The 20,430-nt window shown below is 37.9% G+C and overlaps 1 protein-coding gene across 2 annotated transcripts in view; it reads right to left on the reverse strand.

The window, feature by feature from the left end:
* SMARCC1 (SWI/SNF related, matrix associated, actin dependent regulator of chromatin subfamily c member 1) overlaps window positions 1-20,430 on the reverse strand; it is a 179,588-nt gene that overhangs the window by 126,992 nt on the left and 32,166 nt on the right. For both annotated transcript variants that reach the window (XM_047845105.1, XM_047845110.1), the window contains exons 4-8: window positions 16,001-16,082; window positions 14,790-14,882; window positions 12,465-12,534; window positions 7,806-7,875; window positions 3,941-4,016 (exon numbers count right to left, since the gene is read on the reverse strand). In XM_047845105.1, coding sequence (XP_047701061.1) covers window positions 3,941-4,016; window positions 7,806-7,875; window positions 12,465-12,534; window positions 14,790-14,882; window positions 16,001-16,082 — 391 coding nt within the window. The remainder of the gene's footprint in view (window positions 1-3,940; window positions 4,017-7,805; window positions 7,876-12,464; window positions 12,535-14,789; window positions 14,883-16,000; window positions 16,083-20,430) is intronic.

Below are 20,430 nucleotides of genomic sequence, written 5' to 3' on the forward strand. Positions count from 1 at the left end.
ACTTCCATAGAACTTAGAACTTCCATATAAAAGCACTATCATGCAGTATTTACTGTTCTCTGTTTGGCTTATTTCACTAATCATGTCATCTTTATCTTGATGAAAACCACTGATAAAAATTCAACAGCAATAGGCCAAAGCTAGCCATTGCTCTAGGCATGAAGGATGTCTTTATGTTTATGCATTCGACAAAATTCTAAGGAATGACGAAAGAGAACATTTACAGAGCTTCAAGTACACAGGTGCTTTCTGGAAACCTTTCAGGAATAGCCAAGGTAGGGGAGTGGGTGGAGAAGTGAAAATCAGAGTCAGGATTCTTACAAGCCCTTTACATGGCAACTTCTCTTGTTTTGTTAATGTTTTTGAGTAAGAATTAATAAAATGATGGGTTTTCTGAATGTTATATACATACAGATATTTAAACCACAGACCTAGCTTATAACAGGAATTATCCAATACAATTTCTCATAGGGAGTACACTGGAAATTGGGACTAGACAATTCTTCCCTGTGTAGACAAATGCAAAATAATTTCAGCATGAAAATAATTAAATAAGTTACTGACCACTGAAAAACGAGAACTCCATAAATCCATACTGGTAACAAATAAGGGGAGAGGAAGGGCTCTTGCTTATAGAACTCTGAAAGCCAACTGGTAAATGTGGAGGAAGGGCTGGAATAGAAAATTATCACTGTGCAATCATCAAAGAAAAGACTGGCTCAGGCAAGAATTTCAAGTTGATGCTAAATCTGGGTGACGAATGGAGAATTTTGATGGGAAGCAGGGTATCTGTATGGTCTAAAAGAATCTCTTACAGATTGCTTATAAATTGCAAGTGAAAAAAAAAAAAAAAGAAAGGAACTATACAGTGGATCCATCACAGCACACCTTAACTGGGTGATCAGTGTCACCACCCAGTAACAGATGGACAAGCCATGCCTCCCAGTATGACGCCCTGAGAAGGACACAACATCACTTATGCAATATTCTGGCTAGAATACAGAACCTGATTTAACCATTAAAAAAGATCACAAATGCCAAATGAGAAATATTCTTTTCAAATTCAAAAATGTCTTAGGAGGCAAGGAAATACCAGGATAATGTTTCAGGTTAAAAGGAACGAAAGAGACAGGATATTTTACTGTAACAGCTGATATTAAACAGTATTCTGTAGCAGAAAAAAATGCTACAAAAAAACTTTTTTGGGTCAAGTGACAAAATTGGAATACAGACAGTAATGTATTGTGGCAACATTAAATTTTACTGAATTTGACAACCGCAATGTGCTCATGTAGGAGAATCTCGTATTCTTAGGAAACACAAACATGTCTTAAAGACCTGTGATATATGCATCTTTTTTTTTTTTTTTTTTAATTTTTTTTTCAATGTTTATTTATTTTGGGGACAGAGAGAGACAGAGCATGAACGGGGGAGGGGCAGAGAGAGGGAGACACAGAATCGGAAACAGGCTCCAGGCTCCGGGCCATCAGCCCAGAGCCCGACGCGGGGCTCGAACTCACGGACCGCGAGATCGTGACCTGGCTGAAGTCGGACGCTTAACCGACTGCGCCACCCAGGCGCCCCTGCATCTTTATCTCAAAAGGTTATGAATAAAAAATAAAAACACACAGAGAAGAAGTGATAGGCCAGAATGGGAGTAAAATGTAAAAAATAGGCAAATCTGGATAAGGAGTGTACAGGTATGCCACCTACTATTCTTACTCTTGCAATTTAAGTTTGAAAATATTTCCAAATAAAAGGGTTTCAAAAAAAGACTAAATTGTTAATCCCAGCTTCCTCATATGAAATCTGAAGCTTTAAGTCTTTCTGAACGTCACACAACTCAAACTAGGTTGAATCAGGTGTAACATCTAATATTTTTAAGTGTTCAGCATACCACATAAAACAGCCAATAGAAACTATGTATAATTACCATTTCTCATGGAAAGTGAGATTTCCCTGCAAAAATAACTGATTCCAGGACTGGGATATAGAACTGCAAGAAGAGGTTGGAAATTCTTTTTGTCCCAGAAAATAGGAAATATGCAAAAATGAATCGAATAATACCAAAAAGTCACAGGAGGCAGCTTAAAGGAGTTCCCACTGGCCAAATTCTGGACCATTCATCACAGTGAAGAATGGCAATAATGTCACTGCTCCACGACTGCATAGTGAGACTATAGATACGTGTAGAGGGAGAAAAGAAAGCTCATTACCATGTAAAATATCAGTAACAAGCATAGAATGGACAGAGTGAGAAAACCACTAGTAGTAACTAATTCAATCAGGCAGGAATTACTTACGAGTGAGCAAACTTAGGGATACAAATTTGATGAAGAAAAGGATATTTATATAATGTCAAAGTACTTCTGCATATTTTTAATTTCAAGAAGAAAAATGGTAATGTTACAGTGGGAAAACCAGGCAGATAATACCTTAACAATGAGCCATAATGGGAAAAATCAAAACACATGCCCCCTGATGTGACACACTGAGACCAGAATACCACTGAAGTAGTTTTGCAGCCAAAAATGCATAGCCTAAATATAATAACGAGAAAATATCCATATAAATTCAGATTCAGACATTCTAAAAACACACACACACACACACACACACAAATCTAGCTTATACATTTCAAAACTGCTAGTGTCATGGAAGAAAACGGCTGAAACTTCAACATTAAAGTAGACTAAAAAGATCTAACAACTACATGCAATGTGTGATCCTGAACTGGATCCTGGATCAGGGAAGAGACTCAGTATAAAGCTTACTCTACCGGGGTACCTGGATGGCTCAGTTGGTTAAGCGTCCAACTTCAGCTCAGGTCATGATCTAACAGTCTGTGAGTTCGAGCCCTGTGTCAGGCTCTGTGCTGACAGCTCGGAGCCTGGAGCCTGCTTTGGATTCTGTGTCTCCCTCTTTCTCTCCCCTCCCCTGCTCATGCTCTGTCTCAAAAATAAATAAAAATATTAAAATAAATTTTAAAAAAAATTAAAAAAAAATTTACTCTATCAACGGGACATTTGGTGCAAACAAAATATAGGCTCTGTATCAGGTATTAATATTGCTTCAAAAATTAAATATCCTAGGGGGCGCCTGGGTGGCTCAGTCGGTTAAGTGGCCGACTTCGGCTCAGGTCATGATTTCCTGGTCCATGAGTTCGAGCCCCACATCGGGCTCCGTGCTGACAGCTCAGAGCCTGGAGCCTGTTTCAGATTCTGTGTCTCCCTCTCTCTGACCCTCCCCTGTTCATGCTGTCTCTCTCTGTCTCAAAAATAAATAAATGTTAAAAAAAAAATTTTAATATCCTAAATAACGAAAAACAGGCGAATCTGGAAGAGCATAAAGCAGCATTTTGTTTTGCATTATTCTTGCAACTTTCAGAACTACTTCCATGTTAAAAGCCAAAAAATGGGGCGCCTGGGTAGTTCAGCTGGTTAAGCATCCAACTTCAGCTCAGGTCATGATCTTACAGTTCATGAGTTTGAGCCCATGTGCATGGGGCTCTCTGCTGTCAGTGCAAGCCAACTTCAGATCTTCTGTCTCCCTCTCTCTCTCCTCTGCCTCTCTCTCTCAAAAATAAACATTCTTAAAAAATCAAGAAATTAAGAGTTAATGCGTGGATTATTACTATTACAATGACTAGAATAGAAATGACTATTATAATAAGAGCCATGAACACGGTTTCCAGCCTTCCTAAATGACACGACCAATGTTCAACCGTACTCCTCACGCGCCTCTCTCAATTGTCTCAAACCACAAGGTAACTGGATTCTGGGGTCTCCTCAAACACCACTGTCTCGTAGCCATGGATATCTTAATAGGACGACAAGAAAGAAAGATCCTCATTCTGTATTTCCTTGAAACATAGTTATGGAAAAGAGCTGAGAAATGCTACTAAGTTACACAAGAATGTTTTTAAAAAGGGATCCTTCACCTTCCATGGCTTTTCCGGAATTGGGGGATCTTCAACTTCTGCATCAACATCATTACTATGGACCCAAGTATCATAGCTACAAAGGAAATGAGAAAAGGGAAAAACAGATTAGAATTCAGATTCATTCACTAAAAAGACTTTTCATCAAAAGGTAAAATATATTTTAGAAATACTATTAGGATCTAGTAACATAATATTTCATACATTTTTGTTTCTGCTACTCTGACAAAAAAACTCTTCTGTAGAGGTCTGTAGTGATCCTGACACTGTTAAATCCAAAGTTCAAGCCTCAGTGCACAGAATTTTAATGGGTAGATTACTCTCTCCTCAAAGCCACTTCCCTCACTTGGCCTCTAAGACAGCAGTATCCTCCAATGTTCCTTCTAGTCACCAGCCTCTCCTCAGTCTTCATTGCCAGTTTCTCCTCTTCTCCCAAACCTCTTCAACACTGGAAAGTCCTAAGTTTCAGTTTTTGAAACAATCCCTTTCTTGTCTATTCATCCTCTTGATCTCACACAACCCTATGGCTTCAACTATATACTCATCTGCCCTTTTCTCTAAATGCCAGACTCATGAATCCAACTGCCAATTCTGTATCTACCTACATGTTTACTAAGGCTTTCAAAAACGAACACTGAATTTAAACACATAATGCCACCTCAATAACGTGCCCTAGGCAATCATCTCCATCTCAGTAAATGCCAACTCTATCTTTCCAGTTGTTCTGGCCAAAAGCCTTGGAGACATCCCTGACTTCACTCTCAATCACCTCCTATAATCCAACCATCAGCAACTTCTATAGTTTGTTCCACCTTCAAAATATGCCCAGTATCTATCTACTTCTCACCCTTCTACTTCTGCCCAAAGCCCGAGTCAATTTTTCATAAAGCAGCCACAGTGATCCTTTTGAAAATCAAGTCAGTCCACATTATCACTACTCAAAATGTTCCAACAACTCCCACACAACTCAAAGTAAGAGCCAAAATCCTTACTGGATTGCCAAGGCCTCATGATCTAGTCCTGTGACTGTCACTCTGAGTCCATCTCCTAATACTCTCCCCTCACTCATGTTATAGTCAAGGCATGTGGGCGTTTGTTGGGTTCTTTAAATATGCCAGGCAGTGGCCACTTCAAGCCCTTTACAGAGGCTCCTCACTACCCAGGAATCATATGGCTCACCCTCCTATCTTCACATCTCTTTGCTCAACGGGTTCGCTCTTTCAAGTACTCCTCCTGCTCCTCCACAATTTTGAAATGAGCATAGAATTATCTACCAAACTGAAACTGTGTCAATGCTACTATACTAGCCAACAAATTAACTGTAAAACCAAGAGATACCTAAATGAAACACAAGTATGGTAACAAGCATGGGCTTCCTGTAGCTACTACTCAGAAGTTAATTCAAAAGCGTCGAACAAGCACAGCTCTACATACCTATTCACAGCACTCTGGTCAGTTTCCCAGTAACACTTAAAACATGAGTTGGAGAAAAAAGTTCCTTTGCCAAGTTATGAATTATACCAGGTAAAGATTACAATGATGAGTCTGATAACCTTACATTCTCTCAAAGTCTTGAGTTCAAAACATTATAAAGATAGAAAGGCACAAACTCGAGCAATCCTCCCTTCCCAGGGTCCCCCATTCCACACTTTCAGTTATCCAGTCGAACATGGTTGAAGACAGATGGTCCTCCTCCTGACCTTTCATCAGAAGGTCGACAGCAGCCTAAGACAACACCACAGTGCCTGTGTCACTCACCTCACTTCAACTCATCACGAAGGCATTTTATCATCTCCCATCATCACAAGAAGGGTGAATACAGTACAATAAGGTATTCTGACAGAAGAGAGACCACACTCACATAACTTCTATCACAGTATATTGTTACAATCATTCTATTTTATCATTAGTTATTGGTGTTAATCTGTCACTGTGCCTAATTCATGAATTAAACTTTACCTTAGGTATGTACATATAGGAAAAAATATAGCATATGAAAAGTCTGGTACTATCCATGGTTTCAGGTATCCACTGGGAGCCTTAAAACAAATCCCCTGCAGATGAGGGTGTCAGGGGGACTGCTGTAGAGTTAATAAAGAAAGTGAACAGTGAACAAGGCCCCTTGAGAAGACAAGACTCACACTAGATGCTTTATCTTACGTGATACATAAAGAAAAAGTTGGCAAACAGGCTAACATGTTTTTACTGTTATATATTTAACATCTCTTATTATTATAAAATTTATTTCAACTGTATACTTACGAAGCTTGTCATCACAAATTCGAGTTTCCACCTAAATGTTTCAAAGGGCAAACTGATTTCCTATTAAGACTTCCTACACCCTTGGAAGGTTTAACAGTACCAAGGACTATTTGATGCCTCAAGACTAGAAATGTTTTAACAGAAAGCATTTAAATATTAAAAACCTGTTAGTTCATTTAAAGTAATCAATTCTGGTTCAGAAGAGGCTGATTAGCAAACTGACTTAATCTTGTCCTAATAAACTCAACCTATACGAAAACTGTGCATATACTCCTCAAATTTTGAACGTATCTAAAAACATTATTTTCTTCTTCAAAAATACCTTTACAAGTAAAATAGAGAGACTCAAATAGATTAACTTAAAAAGAGTGCATAACCAGACATAATGTGTCATCGTTTGATGATGAAAAATACAAACCTATCCAACAGTCTTATTCCTTCCATAAACTGAAATGGACTCTGATCAACTCTAGCTCTAACTACCAATTTAAAGGAGATACAGAGAAAGGAGAAACATGTTCAAAAACACCACAGTGATGCCATTAAAAAAAAAAAACCAAAGCACAGTGTGGTAAACTTTACAGGACAAGGAACCTGGTTTCTTAAATAATACAATAATACAATGCCTGTGGTGGGAGTAGGGAAGACAGAGACAGAACCTAGAAACTGAAAAATGTGCTTACAAATATATCAATGAATCACAAAATGTGGCTGAATTCTACTTTCAACAAATATCAATCTATAAAGTAATCATATGTATCACTTATATGACAACGACTGGATAGAGGACACTGTATTAAGAAACTCTGTTAAGTTTTTTTAGATTTGACAGTAATATTACTTTACCATTTTTTTTTAAATGAGGCCTTGTTTTTTTAGAAATACATATTGAAATATTTACTATTAAAATGTTATATTTGGGATTTGCTTCCAATAATATGAGAAGGCTAAAAGTGGATGGGGGTATAGGTGAAGGAAGACTGGTCTGACATCAAAAACCCACAATGGACAGACTCTCGTGAACTTCATGGAAGGTTATCCTTTATTCGGAAGCATCCTATGTAGGTGTAATACTAATTAAACAAGGACCACCATTTTCATTAACATCACTAACATCTAGTTCTTACAATACTCTTTATATTTGAAAACTGAAAAACACTATGAGTTATGATTATCTCAAAGTAATAATAACACTAGGGAAATAAATTTCTGCCAAGAAGAAAAAGTCTCCTCTTTAGACATAAAATAATTCATCCCTTATAGTATGGCATGAATACTTTTTTTGAAAAAATAAATAAAATAGTCATAAAATATTAGAGAGAAAAATTCATTTCTTGAAGGAAACAAATCTAGATTAGCATTCTAATACTGTGCTAAAGGGGTGCTTTGGCAAATGCAGCAACCTATCAGTTTATTAAGATAAATAAAGCCATGTGACTGAACTGAGTTCCATAAATAAGAAAAATCAGTAATACTCAAAAAGTGAGATCAAGCAATGAAACAAAGTTGTCATTATTGAGAAAGTGAAACTACATGTAAATAAGTCTGGCTTGCACGGAGATTAAAAATCTTTGTCCCATATCTTAGGACATGTCGACATTACCTGTCTGGGTAAAACCCCCAGTGCACTAACACCTGCTTATCTTTTCTCATCACCGGTCTCAACCATTCTTCTGAAAGGGAAAAAGAAAATACTTTAGTCGGGCTGACAAAATAAATGAATAAATTATTATTTTAACTAAATTTCTACTTAGAATTTTTAGTTTGCTAGTAAGCAAACTCCAAAAAATTCTTCTCATAATTAAACATTGTGTCTATCACATTAAGGAGAAGTTTTTCAGCCATGTATTCAGAATTACTAGATTCTAGACCTATTACCCATTGCTCTTAGCAAATCCAATTGTCCACACAGTAAAATACTCTCCTCCTATCCACCTGCCAGTTTGTCTGCAATTCCATCTAAATCATGAACACTATATATTCTTTACTGCCATATTTTCCATGTAAAACCTCTCCTCCCTTTTTGTGTGAAGCTTTACAATTACTGTACATTTTTCAAGGTGTAAGTCATGCTTCATGTCCTTGATGGAAGTTTTACTACATGGTCTTCTTCCTCTATATTTACTGCCTCTGGCATCCTATAGTACTTCACACAGTGCTACACCAAAGCTTTTATCAATACTATTTTTACTATTTTTTAATGGCATCCTGTTAATTTAGTCCTTCCATCAACAATGTAAGCAGTATGATCACATTGGATATTTTTATTTTGAGCCTCCTTAGCAAAGATAGGTGCAAATTTATACAACAGGATGATTCTTACTGATTTTAATCATAGTTGGATTATATCTACATTTCAGCACTTGTGTGTCTGTTTCTTTGGTAGTCTAAATTTAGCTTAATAACCTGTTTCTATTGCTCAGAGGGAACTAGTCAAGTAAGCCCTTTGAAACCCAAGAAATAGCAAAATAGAACAACAAAGTGAAACCAGCTAAGTAAAAGGGGCTTTACGTTGCCAATTTCAACAAGAAATAGCCCCAGGTTCACTGACTAAAGGCATGAAAGACCACATACGTGTGTGTGTGTGTGTGTGTGTGTGTGCGCGCGCGCGCGTTTTATTTTAAGTAGGCTCCACACCCAATATGGGGCTCAAACTCACAACCCTGAGATCAAAAGCCAGCTGAGTGTCCAGTGCCTGTGTTCTTTTTCAAGCATCCAATTGCTCACCCGACTATCTTGAAAGAAATGTGAAAAGGAAGAAATCAAGCACTGTTCCTTAGCCTGATTTCTCAAAATGGCCAAGGAAAAAGTGAAGAGGTCAGTGGGTCTTTCATAACTCACTATGTAGTGACAAAATATACTGACTCTTAACTAATAAGAGCTGCCCTTTAGAATACTAAATCTAGGGGCGCCTGGGTGGCTCAGTCAGTTAAGCGTCCGACTTCGGCTCAGGTCATGATCTCAAGGTCCATGAGTTTGAGCCCCGCGTCAGGCTCTGTGCTGACAGCTCAGAGCCTGGAGCCTGCTTCAGATTCTGTATCTCCCTCTCTCTCTGACCCTCCCCCGTTCATGCTCTGTCACTCTCGGTCTCAAAAATAAATAAACGTTAAAAAAAAATTAAAAAAAAGAATACTAAATCTATCTTCAAAGGTTGTGCAGCTTTTGTAGGTAAAGAAAAAAAAATCCTCCTTTTTACAAGTGACTTTGATAGAAAGAAACTATGGCACTGATTGCCTTTGGAAGTTTGCCTGGTAGCAAAACTAACTAAAGGTTAAAGATGTAAATCCACATTCTTTCCAGAGATGATTATAAGCTACACAGAACCAATAAAACAACCAGTTTTATGAGTAAAAATTAGTCCAAACTGAGGACAGATACATAACTCTCACAACTCAACAATAAAGACATAGTCTAACTAAAAAATAAGCAAAGGATCCTAATTTTTTACCTCTATACTTTTGCTTATTTTGCATTCTCTTCTAGGATGCCATACCCAAAATCTTACCAAAAGATTAAGGCCAATTAAATATCACATTTTATTTAAAATTTTGACTAGTCCTCATTAAAGACATGTGGCATTTTTGAGGATTTTACAACATAGTTTCTAATGTGTTTCTGGCTGGTACTGCTATCATCTACACACTTACCTGAAACAAATACATGTAGGGAGCCCAGCACAGGGCTTTGCTAAGGGTCAACATTTACCTGACAGTCCGTTACTCTAAGGTAAATCATACAGTGTGCACAATCCTGTCTTACTGATTATACTAGAGTAGAATATTATCAGTAGTTAGAGCAACTGTAGTGCTGTAACTACTGATAATATCAAGCAAGCATCAGTACACAGTAAACTAGGTTGTATTAAACCAAGGAGAAAAGTAAAACCAGCACCAGTAAGGAATCACTAGTAGCTTGTATAACAATTACAGGTCAAATCTTTTGTAAAAGGTGATTTTTTTCATAAAGTTCACATGCTAAAAGTTTTTTTTATCAGTCTTATTGGAGAAACAGCCTGCAACAGAATCAGTATTCTAATACCACAGCAATCCACTACCCCCATCTAGTGGAGATCAGTGGCTATTACCTAACAGGATAAAGGCTGAGAACCTGTTCAACAATGAAGGATGAAGTTTCTCACTTTATAAAAGCACAACAATCACAGGGCTGAGATTCTGACTGTAACAAATAAAATCAAACTTTTAGTTATCACACTGATGATGTAAAGACCTAAATGTAACAGCAAAACTAAAGTCTCAGAAGAGGAGACAGGTTGTAAAACTTCAGGGCTCTGGATGGGGCAATGGTTTCTTAGATTTAACACCAAACACAGAAGCAACAAAGCAACCAAACAAACCTAACCTCCTGTAATTGTTTTCAATACCTGTAGGATCCGTAGCAATGTCTCCCTTCCATTCTCTACTTTGTTTTCTTTTTTTCCCTGCTTACTTGCAGAACAATTGCAATAGCCTCATTGATCTTTTCTGAGAGCCATTTCTGACACTGCTGAGCACGCCTTGCTGTTTATTTTCCACATCATTAAGTTTTGTCTGTAATTATTTCCTTCTTTCTTTAGGTTAATTTGCTATTATTTTTCCAATTTCATAAGAAAGATGTGTGCACCACCGATTTTTCAGTCTTTCTTTCCTAATACACAACTTTTAAAAAATGTTTATTTACTGGGGCACCTGGGTGGCTCAGATGGTTGAGCCTCCAACTTTGGCTCAGGTCATAACCCCACAGTTTGAGTTCAAGCCCCACATCAGGCTTACTGCTGTCAGCGCAAAGCCCGCTTCGGATCCTCTGTCCCCCTCTCTCTGCCCCTCTCTTGCTTGTGCTCTCCCAAATATAAATAAATATATTTTTTTTAATGTTTATTTGAGAGAGATAGAGAGAGAGAGAGAGAGAGAGAGAGAGAGAGAGAGACAGCACAAGAGCGCAAGACAGGGAAGGGCAGAGAGAGAGGGGGAGAGAGAGAATCCCAAGCAGGCTCCACTCTATCAACGCAGAGCCCGATCTCGCAAACTGTGAGATGATGTATGACCTAAGCCAAAAATCAAAAGGTGGATGCTTAAGGGGCACCTGAGTGGCTCAGTCAGTTAAGCATCCAACTTTGGCTCAGGTTAGGATCTCACAGCCTGTGGGTTCAATCCCCCGCAATGGGCTCTGTGCTGACAGCTTAGAGCCTGGAGCCTGCTTTGGATTCTGTGTCTCCCTCTCTCTGCCCTCCTCCCCGGCTTGTACTTTGTCTTTCTCTCTTCTCAAAAATAAACAAACATTAAAATTAATTAATTAATTAATTTTAAAAAAAGAGAGAGAGAGAGAGATGCTTGAAAGACTGAGCCACCCAGGTGCCCTCCTAACATACACATTTAAAAACATACGTTTCTCTCTGGACACAGCTTCAGCTGCATCCAACAGAATGTTCTTGCACTTTATTATTCATTTCATAATCATTTAATTCTGAAGATTTTCTACTTCCATTGTAATTTCTTCTTTGCCCCATGGATTACTTGGCAATGCGTTTCTTAATTTTCAAACATATAGGGATTGTCTGGTAATCTTTTTGTTCCTGACTTCTAGCACAATTGCACTGGTCAAGAAAAAGTACTGAGCATGGGGCAATTAGCAACTCAAACCTGACATAATTTGGCTTCTTATATAGATGTCCTACAGGGATAGGTTATATTAACCAGAAGACTTGAGCCCTATAAGAGATGGGTTTCTCAAATTAATGTGGTTAACTTATTAATTCTTATTTTCTTTCTCAACAAATCAGTTTCCATAGCTCTATAGAAGTCAGGCCACTAACAAAATCAACTTTCAGGATAGCAGAAGTAAAAGTTCAGAATCTGAACCATTTTACATTCACCAAACTAAAATATAGTAGGCCTTGTTCAGACAGCCACTAAGCCCATCTTCCCCAGAGATGTTCTTTCATTTTGCAATGTCTCTTAATTTTGAGAACAGAAGCAACATAGCAAACATTAACAAAGTTAATACATAAAGCATGTCTAAACTTAACACCCAGATAATATAACCGACAAAGAAATAAATAAAAGTCCAATGATTAGAAAGTTGGACATCACAGAATTAGTTTGCTTGTTAGCCAATTCAGCAAAAACCAGAAAACTACATTTAAATAATCTGTATAAGTTACTTAGTACTGCAAGTCTCTTCTGCAAAACATGGGTTATATCGTTTAAATAAATCTGATAAAATTTAAAATCTAGTGAAACGAGTTCACAACCAACAATGAACTTACCATCCTCTTGAGAGGAAGGATATGGATAAATGTGGTGGGAAGCCTTTGACTTCTCATCAGTAAATGTACCCTGGAAAACAAATGAATAAGCAACGTGCAAAGCACATGGCTAACAAAGTATGCAACGTCAGATGCAACCTGCCTGAGAATCTCCAAGACATTACTCTGTGTTTTAAGACTGTAATATTTTTATTATTTTTAGTCCAGGAAAAGGATAATTGTTAATAAAAACAAATAAAAACACATAAATTATCTACAGACACAGTTTATATTGTATAGAAAAATCACGCAAGTGCCTCTGGGCTAATTCCTATCTCTCTCTAGGTAATCTTACCAGGAGTATGAGTACTTCTAATTCTAAAAGTCACTCCAAAGTCATCACAAATCCTAAGTTTTTTTTGTGCTTCAGTGTCTTCTGTGACATACAGTGGTAATAATATGTGTTTCACAAGATTTTGTTGCAATTTAGCAAAGACGGTGACAGGTACTCAAACAATGGAGTTACTGATGCATTCTGAATGTCAGAACAAAAGATTAATCATCAGTATTCAATGATATCATTAGCTTAAGGTATCTTCTGTAAGACTCTATGAAACCAGGGAGATCTTTACATCTCTCTAGAGGTTATCCCTAGTGAACAATCACGAAGCCAACCAGATTTCTGAAGAAAAACGGCAACTGAATGTTCAGTATCAACTGTAGGAAAATACGTAAGTTTCTTCCAGGATGAGCTGGTAGCAAGAAGAATATAGCTAATTCCAGCTTGAAGGCAATAGCCAACAGGCTAATTTGTTCCATTTTTGCCTTCTAACATTCCACATGTAATTAAACTACACTTGGGGCACCTGGATGGCTCAGCTGGTTAAGCATCTGACTTCAGCTCAGGTCATGATTTCACAGCTTGTAAGTTCAAACCCTGCATCAGGCTCTCTGCTGTCAGAAGAGTCTACTTTGAATCCCCTGACCCCCTCTCTCTCTCTCTGCTACTCCCCTGCTCACTCGCGTGTTGCTTTCTCTCAATAATAAATAAAACTTTTAAATAAACTACATTTGACAGCCACTCGAATGAATAGTCCAGAAGAGAAATGAAGATTAAGTGACTTGTTCCAAATCCTAATGTTAAGTGAGAAGAGCAACCAGACTTGAGACAGTAGGGTCAGTATATATAAGGACCATAGTAAATCTCCAAATGTAAGCAATATTAGAAATCCTTACTTCAGGGGCACCTGGGTGGCTCAGTCAGTTAAGCGTCTGACTTTAGGTCAGGTCATGATCTCACAGCTTGTGAGTTCAAGCCTCCCATCGGGCTCTGTGCTGACAGCTCAGAGCCTGGAGCCTCCTTTGGATTCTCTGTCTCCTTCTCTCTCTGCTCCTCCCCTACTCATGGTCTCTCTCTCTCTCTCTCAAAAATAAATATTAGAAAAACTGGAATAGACAATATGAACCAAGAGCCTTAAAAATGTTTAAAAATTTTTTAAAAAGACATCCTTGCTTTAGGAACTCAGAAGATATTTTACTAATTACTGAAACATAATTCCACTGGCAATCTTTCTTGTAGCAGAAAGAAGAAAGATTATTTCAGGAGGCTTCTCAACTAACCCTAAGGATTAGTAACACTTTGTCACTCAAATGTTGTTTTGGAAACAGCATCTGGTTGTCCTCAGCTAGTTTACCATGGTAAGGGTTTGCTTACAGTTCAGCCATGTGTAGTCACAAACCTACATGCAGTAAATACCCTAGGTCTCAACCTAACATGAGGCTCAAGGAGGGAGAGAAAGATGTCCAAAGATAGCACTGGTACGTGTGAATCAAAACAAAGTAAGCTTATGAGGAAAACAGAATTTTCCAGTTCGCATATACAAATACAACACATATCAAAGGGGCAGGCAATGAGGGAAGACAGGTTTACTGGAAACAATATTTGATACCCTACCAACAACTGTGTCATCAACTCCCACTGTTTGTGATTCAGACCACAGTCTCTTTAAATTACATAAGCACATTTCACAATAAGACTATAATAACTCCATACCAATGACTATTAAATGCTAATCTTGGATATACATGTGCATCAAATCACCACATGGTACATCTTAAACTTCCACAATGTTATGTGTCAACTGTACCTCAATAATGTTAAATAGGAAAATGCTAGTCTAGGCTAAGAATTAGAAGTGAGTGGAAGAGAAAAAAACTTGGTACTGTAAGAACCAAAAAGAGATAACTCATTTAAAGCAGACATATACAGAAACTAAAAGACGTTATAATTGAGATTTATAAGAAGCTTACTACTACACACTTTTCTGAAGTGATCATGTCTATTACCTGATGTCGTTTGATGATATCTTTCAATTTGTTAGCCAACTTCAGATCAATGTCTGGAATGAGGTAGATGCTGGGTCTGGTCAGACAATTGCTCTGAGGAAGAAAAAAGAGATTTTGCAATTCTCTTGGTTTTGAAATGATATCACATTACTCATGAATTCCCTAATGGCAAAAATTGACATTCAAAGCCACAGTGCTTAAAATAGGAAGATGTTTTTTAACATAGACTGCAGAAGTCTCATCTCAATATAAAAGCTAAGTGTTCAGCAGGCCACTTAATGGTATCCCCAGATCCTTTCTCTGCAGCTAAGTACACCCAGACAAAAAATGTTGGGAATCACAACCTAGAGAAATTCATCATATTTTTCATTAAGGTACCACACTGACATATTGGTACTCCTATAGCCAATCTCACCTGAACTGACGTTAACAGCCCAAATCTAATGTAGAGTTTCCACCTACACCTTTAACTGGGGGGGGGGGGGGGGGGGGTAGGGCTCAGGGGGAGATGGCCATTTTGGCTCATTGTGTAAGTTACTTAAAAAACAAAGGCTGTAGATTATAGCTCTTTTTCCCATTTCTAACCTTACAAATAGCAGTGATTACAACATGCATTTTAACTCCTCAAATCATCACCAAAAATCAACGTACTAACCAAAAAACAGTTATTTCATCTGTGAGACAAGTTTCAGGCATTAAGTTTCTGATAATACCTAGCGAATTCTTGCCAGCTGCTTTTCCCCAGGAAGGCTAATTCAGTTCAGTGATCATTAAAAACTACCAATCAATAAAAATATTAGGAAAGAAAAGAAGAAAATTAAGTGTTCTCTCTTCCATGTTATATCTACTTGGGGAAATAAGATCTATATTAATGGCGCAACCATGAAACATATCCAAAGAAAAGGGCTGTATAAATGAGTGACCAGTAGATTGAGAGTGTTTATGTTAGATATGAAAGAGATTCAAATAATGGATTAGTTGAAATAAATACCATAGATTCTTTTGTCAGAAGTTTAGGATCAATATTCTATAAATGACAAGTTTTAGTCATATTTTATAGCTCTAAGCCCCCAAAACCCATAAAAATAATGGAACAATAGATTTCAGAAATTTTTTCTTCCTTTGATCTTTTGGCAATCCAATAAAGCCAATCACAGAACTGAAAGTATATTAAAGGAAAAAAATTTTAATAATTTAACTTCCTGAGTTACCTGCACCAGTGTTTTTTCAATATTCATAAACATTTCAACGTTACGATCCATTCGAGATGGATTCTGTAGATCAAACCTACGCCTAAAAGAGAAGAAAATCATTAATTTGTTCTCTACCTTAAACAAAAGTGAAAACTTAGTTTTAGCACTCAACAAAAACGAATTTGCAAAGATTCAGAAATTAAAATAGCACTCTAAAACCATATGAGGGTATTTTCTCAGTAGTGTAAGAAAGCAAGGTCAACATCACAAAATATTAAATGTTGTGACATTAAGATCCACTCCAGTCAAAATGAAGTACTAATTCCATGAAGTATCCCATTACCCTTAAATCTAAAATATTTTACATCATAAAGAATAGGAACCCACAGATCTAAAGACAGTGAACTACTATACCATTCTTTAAGTGTAAGGAAAGTTTATCTACTTTATATGTGCTTCAAAGTCATTTGTTCAAATTCAACAGTGTCTGTGCTCTCTTTGAGCCTACTATTGCCCTAAATGTGGTAAAATTCATCTATTTACCTTTTCTCTTTTCTTGATGTCTTTTTATGTAAGTACCCAAGCATAACATTCTGCTATTGTCTGCCTATTCTCAGTCACTTCCACATGATTCAATTTTTACAAATCTGAATGTTTCTTTTTCCCTATTTTTTATTCAACACTAACTTTAATTTTGCTCAGTGATTGAGAGTGTGTGCACTGTGGAGTCAAATTGCTTTGGGTTCTAATCCTGACCCCATTTTTATTTATGTAGTCTGGAGTGATTTACTAATCCAAGGATCAATTTCTTCATGAGTAACAATGGCCCATAAGGTTTTTGTGAAGGTTAAATTAGGTATACATGCTAAGGGCTTGAGGCAGTATTTATGCTTAGTCTCTAAGTGATTAATCAATGTTAAACTATGGTTATAACATTCTTAAATCATTACTACCATGTGCTAGCTAGGATTAGGCAATCTGCGTCTAGAGCTCATGCTCTCTCATATCATCCTGTTTTATCCTGGAAATGCTCCCCATACTTCCAACCATTTTTCCCCACTCTGCAGCCTTTCTTGGATGTCACTACCTACTCCATGGACCTGATACTATCACCTCCAGGGCCTATCACAAGCCATTTTCCCTACGAAGTTATTCCTGTCTTCTGTCATGTTCCTAATATATCCTGTGCACACTGCTGTTACGGGCCCACAACAGAATCATCTTGTTTGTAAGACATCTCATTTGATGCCTTCAGAGCAAAGACCAGGTTTTTTGAAAATTGTCCTATGTATCCTTAGTGGCTAACAGAATGTGTGGCTTTATAAAGCAAACCATTCAGGAAATTTTTATTATGACCAAGGTCTAATATTTATTATGACTTTTTCATTAGTGTGCTAGGACGAGACTGAAATGTTTCCTGAAGAATTCCAATTCGGAAATTAAGCAAAGTGTCCACTAAAGCCCAGAAACAGGTAATTCAGAATAGAAGTAGTTGCAGCTTCAAAAATGGCATGTACATGTAAGAGGGACCTTTGTCCCAAGTAACTATATCTTGATTTAACCTTGGTACACAGAACTTTTTCTTAAACTCCATTTTTGGGGTTGTTTAGTATTCTCCTTCCCTAACCTCTTCCAAGCAATTTCCATTAACTGGCAGAACAAAAGAAAAACACACGACTAACTAGGACAACCCTATTAGAGCAGACAGGGGTTCTTTCAGCAAAACAAAAGGAGAGACATGTGAGTGTCTCCCCTTTCTAAAGAAGGGGTCACAAATAGGCTTCTGATAACAAAAGAACTATGTCTAAAAATGTCTCACTTCAGAGTGGCTTACTTAACCCTTTACCCATTATTCATAAACTGCTTCCTTACTAAATAAATAAATGAGGCTGATGCACCTGGGTGGCTCAGTAGGTTAAGTGTCCGACTTCGGCTCAGGTCATGATCTCATGATACGTTAGTTCAAGCCCCGCGTCGGGCTCTGTGCAGACAGCTCAGAGACTGGAGCCTGCTTTGGAATCTCTGACACCCTCTCTCTCTGTACCCCCCCGCCCCCGCTCATGCTTGATCTCTGCCTCTCAAAAAATAAATGCTAAAAAACAGAAAAATTTAAAAAATAAATGAGGCTAAAGGAAATTATCTCTCCTAGAAATCTGAGAAATAGTTTGAAAGTAGCCGTTAAACAAATTAAAATAGGGTTGCCTGGATTTACCTGCAAATGAAGATGAAAAGCTAAATGCATCTGGTAATAGAATCAAGAATTTATTCTAGGTTTCTGATTATTGGTGAGTTAAATTTCTCAGTATTCCAGCTAATAAGTGAAGAAGGAATGAGAGAATAACAGCCTTACAAAAAATTACTAAAATAAGGAGCTGTATCTATACATTATAATATCTACCTTTAAAAAAACTTTTTAAGTGTTTTATCTTAGAGACAGAGAGAGAGAGAGAGAGAGAGAGAGAGAGAGAGAGAGAGAGAGAGGGAGAGGGAGAGGGAGAGGGAGAGGGAGAGGGAGAGAATGAGTGGGGGAGGGGGCAGAGAAAAGGGGAGACAAAGAATCTGAACCAGGCTCCAGGCTCTGAGCTGTCAACACAGAGTCCCACACAGGGCTCGAACTTGTGAACCACGAGATCATGACCTGAGCCGAAGTCAGACACTTAACCGACTGAGCCATTCAGGCACCCCTACAATATCTCTTTTCTATTTTTTTTTTTTTTTCAAAATACGAACACTACCACTTAATAACATTGTAATGACAGCATGATTCTTCTAGGCACTGAACATCAGCTTCTGTCTATTAAAGCAGAAACAAGATATTATATGTCTCCAGAGAAAGGAACACCACAGTGTCTATGAAGTACTGTTGCCAAAAACAAAACAAAACAAAATCAGACTAAGCTTCTAACTACCACATTTCTAGAAATTTAGAAAGACTATGGTAAATAATAAACTAGGGACATATCAGCAAAATCTAGAACACAGAACATTCTATAAGAAAATTTGTTTCTGTAAAAAAAAAAAAAAAAAAAAAACTTGGAAGGATAAGAGCAAATGGAAAACTATTAATTTTCTTAAAGAGACTTAGTCATATCAACCAAATGCCATATATGACTCTTGTTTGAATACCATCCATGAGATAATCAGGGAAACTTGAACACTAAGGGGGTATTTAATAACACTGAAATTTTTTTTTTAAGCTTATTTATTTTGATAGAGAGACAGAAAGAGCAAGCAGGGGAGGGGCAGAGAGAGAGGGAGAGAGAGAATTTCAAGCAGGCTCCATACTGTCAGCATGAAGCCGAATGCAGGGCTTGAACTCACAAACCACGAGATCATGACCTGAGCCAAAACCAAGAGTCGGATGTTTAACTGACTTAGCCACCTAGGTGCCCCTATAACACTGATAAATTATTGATAATTTTCTTAGTTGATAACAGTACATTATTATGCTCTTCAAAAAAGTCCTACGTTTGGGTGCCTGGGTGGCTCAGTCGGTTAAGCGTCCAACTTCGGCTCAGGTCATTATCTCCTAGTTCATGAGTTTGAGCCCCATATTGGACTCTGTGCTGACAGCTTGGGAGTCTGGAGCCTGTTTCTGATCCTGTGTCTCCCTCTCTCTCTGCCACTCCCCCCACTTGCACTCTCTCTCTCAAAAATAAATAAACATTAAAAAAAATAAAAAAATAAACCAATCCTATGCTTTTAAAAAAAAATTTTTTTTTAATATTTATTTATTTTTGAGACAGAGACAGAGCATGAACGGGGGAGGGTCAGAGAGAGGGAGACACAGAATCTGAAACAGGCTCCAGGCTCTGAGCTGTCAGCACAGAGCCCAACGCGGGGCTCGAACTCACGGACCGTGAGATCGTGACCTGAGCCGAAGTCGGATGCTTAACCGACTGAGCCACCCAGGCGCCCCCCCCGCCATGCTTTTTTTTTTTTTTTTAACATTTATTTATTTTTGAGACAGAGAGAGACAGAGCATGAATGGGGGAGGGTCAGAGAGAGGGAGACACAGAATCTGAAACAGGCTCCAGGCTCTGAGCTGTCAGCACAGAGCCCGACGCAGGGCTCGAACTCACTGGACCATGAGATCATGACCTGAGCCGAAGTCGGACGCTTAACCGACCAAGCCACCCAGGCGCACCCCCCCCCCGAATGCTTTTTAATAAGGGCACCTGGCTGGCTTAGTCAGTAAAGCATGTGACTCTTTATCTTGGGGTCATGAGTTCAAGCCCCACGTTGGGCAGAGATTACTAGTATATCTAGATGAATTCTCTGCTTTTACATATAGTTTATATTTCCCACAATAAATAATATTTTCTACAATAAATAACTAAAATGGTTTGCCAGACAATGATTTAATAACATGACAGATGAAAGCTTTCGTGATTCAGCAGCATGCTATGTAAGCAAAAGAGGTATCTGGGGCACCTGGGTGGCTTAGT

This window comes from Prionailurus viverrinus, chromosome A2, assembly GCF_022837055.1.
Source record: "Prionailurus viverrinus isolate Anna chromosome A2, UM_Priviv_1.0, whole genome shotgun sequence".
NCBI lineage: Eukaryota > Metazoa > Chordata > Mammalia > Carnivora > Felidae > Prionailurus > Prionailurus viverrinus.